Raw genomic sequence first — 9,031 nt, 5'->3', positions numbered from 1 at the left:
TGACTCTAACAGTTAGTAACAACACAAAGATGTTTAAGACACCTTCAAAGACAACACTGGAATCAAGTAATGGCCTCCAATTTAATGTGATGATTGTTATTGTTATAGCAGCTGTGATAGTATCAATTGTTATAGTGATCTCTATATCAATCTGTATAGTTCATAGACTGAAGCAGACACATAGCAACTATAACAACAGTGTTGATATGTATCACAAAGTTACACCTACATTAAACATCCAATCAAATTATACATTTGACCCTACCTGTGTTCCTCCTGGAGTTCAGTACACAGTGGAGAGAAATGTGAAGAAATCTCAACAACCAATAGTAGACAGAGACAATATTCACTGCAGAACTATGTCTTATAGATGGGATGATCAGGCTTCAAGAGAAAACAATCAGGTAAGATGAAATTTTTGCAATTTTGCATATTAATTTTTAATCATGTCAGATGCAGCTTCTTCTGTACAGATTAAAAACAGAATTTTTCCTTTAAAATATAAAGATATATTCAAAGTAACATATACTTTTACTTTGGTGAAGTGTGAACCTCAAAATCTGAGATTCAATTGCAGAAATGGTTTCTAAATAATCTTCCTTAAACACAGTTTCTTTTGCTGGTCTTAGTTTTGTTCCAACCAAAGACAGTAATCTCTATGTAGAGTTTAAAGATTGCTATAAATTTTGAAGCTGGTGTAAATGATGTTATCAATAGATCAACTTATCCAGTTTCAGTAACTCTCCACTCAAACAAGTGATCTCTCATATTTGTATATCTTGTAAGACATCATCCACCATTACTCTGACTACAATATTTACCGATATTCACTTGTTTTACAATTAAACCACACCATGTAAGAGCTGCAATGAAAATTCGGAACCTACAAATATATATTGAATACCACGAGTTACCAGTGGTGGCTTGTAGATAAAATTAGTAAAGGTGCTGCTTCAGAAAATTTTTAGGCATTGTTTTAATACTGTGTAAAAGGAAACAAACATCTAAAAAGAATATTTATACATAAACTTGATTGGTTCACATTTTAGCCACAGCCAAGTAGAGTGTGATTAATTTGTTCACTGAATACCGCATGAATTCCTCCTTGTTTTTCAAAAATCACCCCCTAATTCACAAAATAAAGTGGGGAAATGAGCCCTATTTTTCAAATCCTGGCAGCAACACCAAAACTGGAAGCAGGATAATAATCTAATTCTACACTTTATCGTATTCAAGAATATAAACACATCTTTAAGCACAACTCATGCAGAGTCAAAAAGAAACACTACCTTTCACTGGCACTGCATGAACGACGGTGCTCTCACTCTCTAGTGTGAAGCTTCCTATCTCGGACATGTGAGCATGCGCACAACAGCCAAACACTGCATTGCTGGAACTTTGAAGTGCACAGTTCTATACAAGGATTTTTGTATTTTTTTCATAAACTAGGGGAAGGCTATTGACATTAAACTTAAGGATTATATAATGTACAAGTATCAAGAAAGAATTAAGAAAAAAGGACTCCTTATATAGAATGTTATCGATAATGTCAAGTGGAAATAGGGGGTGCTGCAGTTCTGCAATGCCTATACACCAGCCACCACCATGAGTTACCTTTTGGAATTGGAGGGTTTTATAGCCATAGTTATCTAAATAAATATTTACATTACTTACCATACCACAGGGTGGCAAGCTGGCAGAATCATTAGCACACTGGACAAAATGTTTAGCAGTATTTCATGTTTTTACATTCTGAGTTCAAATACTGTCAAGGTCGACTTCAGCTTTCATCCATTTAGGGTTAAAATTAGTACCATTTGAACACTAGGGTGGATGTAATCGACCTACTCTACTCCCCCAAAACTTGCCGGCCTTGTGCCAAAATTTGAAACCATTAATTTCTTTACCACAATTATTATCTGCACATATGCTGTAGTCAATAGATGTGAATGAAATGTGCTTGTCATTTCCATTGCTAGAAAGGTTTCAGTATGCCACCTAGGGAATCATGGTACACAAGTTTAACCCTCTCAGACTTGCTCCTCCCCCATCTAATTTTACCCTCTACCTGCACACTTGAGCTAAAAAACAATGAGTTGCATACACAGCTCAAGAGTAATTATTACAGGCAAACAAATGGATAGAATCACAAAAAAAGGTTCAGGAGAAGAACAATAGTACACTTATCTCTCAATTACCATATTTGTTCATCCAAATCACTTCTTTCCTCACCATTTTCACCAGTTTACTTGTCCAAATGACTCTCATTGTCTGCATAAGGGTAAACTTACTAAAATTCTTGTTCACTTTTCATCCTAAGAATGAATATCATCAATAATTTCCACAACTATAAAGAACCTAGGCCTTGCTCATTTACCAGATGATGTGATGGGTTTATCACACTTGTTTCATCTCAAAACAATCTGATTTTTTTTTCTTTTTCCATTAAAACCAAAGTAAAGTAACAGCTATGAGGGATACCATTAACAATGTTGTTGGCACTCCATTGCTTACGACGTCGAGGGTTCCAGTTGATCCAATCAACGGAACAGCCTGCTTGTGGAATTAACGTGCAAGTGGCTGAGCACTCCACAGACACGTGTACCCTTAACGTAGTTCTCGGGGGATATTTAGCATGACACAGTGTGACAAGGCTGACCCTTTGAATTACAGGCACAACAGAAACAGGAAGTAAGAGTGAGAGAAAGTTGTGGTGGAAGAGTACAGCAGGGTTCGCCACCATCCCCTGCCAGAGTCTCGTGGAGCTTTAGGCGTTTTCGCTCAATAAACACTCACAACGCCCGGTCTGGGAATCAAAACTGCGATCCTATGACCGCGAGTCCGCTGCCCTAACCACTGGGCCATTGCACCTCCACCATTAACAATGAATCATAAACATACTTGACTACAAAGCTGCAACATGTTCAGCAATCTATTTTCAATATTTTTTTCTGTTTCTACATGTTTTGTTCACTACTGCTTTAATGGGAATCAGGTAGAGATTCCATCTAGGTTATTCCTACTGTTAAAGGAACATGCTGTGATAGCATTAACAGATATCTGGGAATTTGAACATGGTCTTAACTTATTCATTATTACACTGTGTAACACGATTTTTATCCTCAGGTAGCAACTGTCATTTCCTATTTGCTTATCCCTAGAAAGTATGAAAAATGGCTAATACTTCCTTCAAACCTCCCTTTTGTTCATTTGTTCAAACCCCAAAGAATCTCAACATATGGCTATGATACTCCCACACTACTCCTGCTTATGATCAGAGATGCATATATTGTCAGCCATTAAGAGACATGCTCAAGTGGTCAATGCCAAACAAGTGAGAAGCAAACCTGTGGTATTGAGCTGAACATTTGCTATAAAGATATTTATGCTTCAGCCACTCAGTGATGAATGTGTCTGAAATGTAATGGAAAATAGGTGAGTTTGAAAACATTGATGTCAAAAGTAAAGTTTGAAGGGAATAGTAGTCATTTCGTTTGATTTCTAGATAGAAGCAAATAGGTAATATTACTTACTGACCAAAGACAGAAAAAATTAAAAATTTTGTTGCACAGTGTTATTCATACCCTCATTGAACTTGACTAGCTAAATTATTTAATACGAGTCTTATTTTCTTCTTTATCTAAGTTTATTTAATTATTTGCAATTCAAGTTATAGTAATCTGTGTCAAGAGATAGTGATTTTGTGGATGCATTGGAGACAAAGAACATAAAATATGCTATGATTGGTTCAAATATTCTGATTAATGTTTTGTGTCTATGTTAGAGTTCAAGTTTTTAGCCTATGACTTGTACCATAGTTTAGAAATGAATATTCCAATTGATGGTTTGTTGATATTTTAATTTCTGGTTTATATTTTATATTTTCATTTTTAAATGTCCAGAACATTATGATGATCCACTGGATTTATAATTTTAGATGTTTGTTCCAAGGGAAGAAAGCATGTCTCCAGGTTACAGAGAACTAAACAGTATTGACCAATTCAGTGAGATGTCAACATTGTCATCTCACACTGATAGTGGTCGTGACTGGAGTGTCTGTAATGCTGGACACTATGAGGAATTGCCAGGTAAGTTAGAAATGCTGAATATTTCTATATTGCTAAGCGGTCCAAAGTAGAAATGAATACTAGGAGGTCAAAAGTAGAAATGAATATTAAATAAGGGATTGATATAATTATGATATCAAAGATGTAAATATTAATTCGATCAACTGATTGTCCATCTTTTTAGTTTAAAAGTGAGTTCATTTTCTATATTTCAATATATTCAACAATATTATGAGCAATGTATATAAATACACAGACATTTTTCTGCTAAAGTATAAAAATATTAAAATTTTAGCTACTAAGAACCAATTTAGTAAAACAGCATCATTTTGGTTTGTCTGAAATGCATTCTAGATAGTGAACTCTTTGATAGATAAATTATCTATTTATTCCCAGACCTGTGCCGTTACCAAAGTGAACTTACATGGAACAGGAGAAATGAACTCCCACCTACACTGAACAGATCAAAGGGAGATAACAATAACAGATATTATCCCCATAACGTTGATATAAACACGTCCTATTATCCTGACCAAATGCCTTTGACTACAGCTAATACTACATTGAATTTAACTGAACAACCAGTTTCAGTACCAATGACAAGTCAGTTTACTTCACACAGTAAACCACCTTCACCAGATGTACCTAAAGTAACAACACTACCAAACAGTACCTTCAATACCTTAGGTATCACCAATTTATAGCTATTACAAAAAACTTAGATGTCAGCTTTAAGAGAACAATGAAATAATATATATGTCAATCATCTCATCTAGGTCGTTCCATAGGATGCCCCCAAACTGTTTCCACACGTTTTCCCCATTCATCTCCTGTACCCCTTCCATACCAGTATCCTCTAGCATATTTTATCTTGTGTAGATTGAATAATCAATATTTATTGCATGGAATTATAATTTAGAAATATTATCAGTTTCAATTACTTTTCCAAAATAAACTAAAGTATAAAAGACATAAGACATTAAATAGCATGAATAATATTTCATTCGATATTAATTATTGGCATTAAATATTCAACCTCACTACAAAGACTACTTGAATTTAGAGGTTTAAAGAGAAATACTTCTTCAGAAAAGATAATCCTCTTAAAATGTTTGTCAAAAGTATTCAATAGTAAATTGTTGATGTCATAAGAGAAAGTGAAATAATTCTTCTTTGTTTATTTTTGGAACAGTGGATCTTGAAGCCGATGACAAAGCTATAAATGATAGAGTGTGAATATTAGGTTAAAACACTTTTTCTTTTCAAAACCTTTTTCAGACATGGCTGTGTGGTAAGAAGTTTGCTTCCCAGCCATGAGGTTCCTGGTTCAGTCCCACTGTTTTACGCCTTAGGCAAGTTGTCTTCTACTATAATCTAGGGGCCCACCAAAGCCTTGTGAGTGGATTTGGTGGACAGAAACTGAAAGAAATCTGTCGTGTGTGTGTGTGTGTGTGTATATATATATATATATATAAATCACATATATAAATCACATACCTCCCACCCACTTTCCCATGAAATGGTTAGGGCCTGGAATCTTCCAAAGAGATGCATGAAATGTCACTTAGTCAAATTAGCCTATCATTTACTCCTCAAATGTTTTGTCATCAATGCTGCACTTCCCTGTATCATGTTTCAACTTAAGTGTACCATATGTGTGCACTATGCAGTTTAAATCCTGAGCAACACTAGGTATGTCTGCTAATACATACATACATACACACACACACACACATATATATATATATATATATATATATATATATATATATATGCACACACACACACACATATATATATAATGTATGTACAGGGTGTGATGGGTAAATTGTTGCCATTTTATATTTTTAATATCACACATGCACATTGTTTTTGATTTTGTCATCTACACAGTATAGTAGGATTAATTGGGCACTGTCTGTGAGAAAGACAGCACCATGCCGCAGTTCACTCTGCCAGTAATTTGGAAATGACATGCTGTACTGTTTGGCATTCACACTAGAAGCTCCAGTATAAATATTTCAGAGTGTTTGAGTGTCAATATGTGGACCATGCAATCAAAAGATGTGTACTGAGAACGATAAAAATCAAACATCCAATCAACATCATGGTGTTTGGAGTGATCACTAGTGATGGCAAAGTTATGCCTCCATCTTACCACATCGCCTCACACTCAACACAGAAGCCTACATCAAGTGCCTGCAGGAGGTAGTGCTGTCCTGAGTCAAGTGGGTGGCTAGGGTTAGGGAAGACCCTATGTCTGTGCAACAGGACACTGCAATATGCCACACAACCAGGAGAACCCAGTCATGGCTGTCAGGCAATTTCTGTAACCATACCACCCCTAACATCTGGCCACCTAACTCCCAGACTGCAACCCCCTTGATTATGTGTGGGGCACAGTTGAGCAAGAGACTAACAAAACTCCTTGTAAAACCAAAATGAACTAAAGGCAAGGATTATGGCAGCATTAACCAACTTAAACAAGGAAACTGTCCAGAAGAGTTGTAGGAGATTCCAAAGTCGTTTGGAGGCCGAGGTTGAACTCAATGGCGATTTTATTGAATAAATTTACTCTTTAGTATTTCAAGATATTTTAATGTAAGTTTGGTAAATATATCTGTTACAATGAAATGTCAATGTTATTTCCATTTTTGAGTAACTTAGACAACAATTTATTCACCATATCCTGTATATATTTATGTGTGTATGTGTGTTTGTCTCCACCCCAACCCACTATGGCTTGACAGCTGATGCTGGTGTGTTTATGTCCCTGTAACTTAGCAGTTTGGCAAAAGACACCAGTAGAATAAGTACTGGGGTTGATTTCATCGATTAAAACCCTTTAAGGTGGTGCTCCAGCATGGCCACTGTCAAATCTCTAAAACAAGTAAAATAATAAAAGAACACTATTAGTTATAGCTTTATCAACTGCTTTGAGATTCCTTGTTCCAAAAAACAGTATTACTTCAATAGTAAATGCTTGCAATATATATTGTTATAGTACATTTGTAGAAGTAATATCATAAATATCACAAGCTTGATAGTTTTTATTAGGATTTTATCATATGATCAAGTGTAAGGTTTTCATTAAAACTTCCTTTATTTAGTTATAAATAGTATATAGTTTAATTTTTGAAATGTATGCAAAATGACTGATTAATTTCCCTCCTTATTAATGTGTGTAGTTTAATATGATTATTATAAGTGATCAGATGTGAGACTTTATATTTACTTAAATGTTTGAGTAAATATATAATTGTAGGATTTTTTAAATATTTTGTTATGGAGAATATTGTCATATATGTCATATAGTCTTCATTAGCTGATTACATTTTCTAGATCAGTCTTTAAACACGAGGAATCATTCTTCCCTCATGTAGAAATATATTAAGCTTCAAACATTATGAGGATTCCTTTACTGAGAATATTACAAAAACAATACACTTCGGTATTGTTATTCTTCATTTGCTCACTTAATTGGAAAAAATATAAGAATGAACTAGAATATTGTTTTAATTTGGAGAATATGATGATATATATACACACATATAATATTACAAACAATATACAAATAATGTAAATATCATTATATTGGATTGAGTTAATATTTTACACAATGCTAAATTGGAATTGTTATAAAACCACCTAAAATTCTTTTATATTTGATTGTAATTAATTTCTTATTTAAAGACTTGATTTTGTATGTTAAAATTAGTTTGATAATTCAGAATAGTGTATATAAATTACATTCATAATACTTCCTATTAATTTTAGCACCATTTTGTTACATATACTAAGTATTGTTAATGAGAAATTAAAAATATTTGATCCTGAAAACTTGCAAACATTTAATTTAGTCATAAAACATTTTATTCTTAAAACAGGTATATATATTCAATACTATTACCCAAATAGAATTTATTACCTATCGTTGAAATTCTAGATAACCATCATTCTTAACTATTCATTTATGTACATCTCACATACAACTATAACATGGATATGTAAGTGTATGTGGTCAGCCCATCATTTACTGCAAGAACTGGAGGCTGTACTTTTGTTTCCTTGCATTGGAATAATAGCTTGTCATTGGCTACAACACACATTACATACTACACAAAAAACTTGATAGAACTACTTAATACACCCATACATCAAACTACTCGGAACTCCAGCTGCAACTTTGCTACCAGTACATGAAATAGTAACAGCTGTATAAACAACAGACAATTGTTGGTAAGTATTCATTAGTTGTGCATATTTGTCATTTAAACATTTACTAATATTTCTCAGTTATCATTTGGAGAAAAAGAATATTAGCAATATGGTAACATTTCAATATTATAATTTCAAATTAACTAAATATATCTTAGTTATATTCTTATCAAGTCAAAAAATTGTTAAATGTCTAAGTACTTTGATTACGATTCAGTAACAAGAAACTTAATCAAGGGTAGCTACTCTGATTTTTTTTTTTTTTTTTGTCATTATGTATGTTTTGTTAGCTATTTTAAATTGTGAGAGGAAAGGTAACAGCTCTGTTCTTTGAAGTCTACCACAACTAGAGAAACTAGGAAATTCTTATTCACGTACAAATTCCATAAGCTTGTCTATAAGCTAGATACAAGCTAATGAAAGAATTGGTGGCTACTTGACTTGTGAGAAATAACAACCAAATCTCCCTCAAATGACATTCTGTGTTTTGCATATGGCATGACACAGGATTGTCACTGCAGGGGGTGCTTCTGGTGATTGGTATGTTGCATCCAAGTAGGGATGACTTGGAGCTCAACATCAATACCACAAGAAAACACAGTAAAGCATGTACGAGATAATTTCCTAAACAAAATGAAATTCTTTTAGATGTGATTTAGAATACATGTGAAAATGCAGCAACATCTACTTGTAATACACATACAAACATATATATATATATATATATATATATATACATATATATA

The 9,031-nt window shown here is 33.7% G+C and overlaps 2 protein-coding genes across 2 annotated transcripts in view; both read left to right on the top strand.

Annotated features, from left to right (window-relative positions):
- Positions 1–4,771, top strand: part of LOC106872379 (uncharacterized) — a 76,226-nt gene extending 71,455 nt beyond the window's left edge. Inside the window, 3 exon segments of the mRNA XM_052972592.1 lie at positions 51–404; positions 3,938–4,088; positions 4,464–4,771. Of these exon segments, the coding sequence (XP_052828552.1) occupies positions 51–404; positions 3,938–4,088; positions 4,464–4,771 (813 nt within the window).
- Position 4,772: 1 nt separating this feature from the next.
- The window catches only part of LOC128249434 (protocadherin beta-2-like), an 18,163-nt gene continuing 13,904 nt past the window's right edge, over positions 4,773–9,031 (top strand). The window contains exon 1 of the mRNA XM_052973073.1: positions 4,773–8,306. The gene's annotated coding sequence lies outside the window, so the exon portion shown is untranslated. The remainder of the gene's footprint in view (positions 8,307–9,031) is intronic.

This window comes from Octopus bimaculoides, chromosome 14 (genome assembly GCF_001194135.2).
Source record: "Octopus bimaculoides isolate UCB-OBI-ISO-001 chromosome 14, ASM119413v2, whole genome shotgun sequence".
Lineage (NCBI taxonomy): Eukaryota > Metazoa > Mollusca > Cephalopoda > Octopoda > Octopodidae > Octopus > Octopus bimaculoides.
Note: the sequence above shows the minus strand (reverse complement) of the source record. Positions and strands in the feature narration are given on the sequence as shown.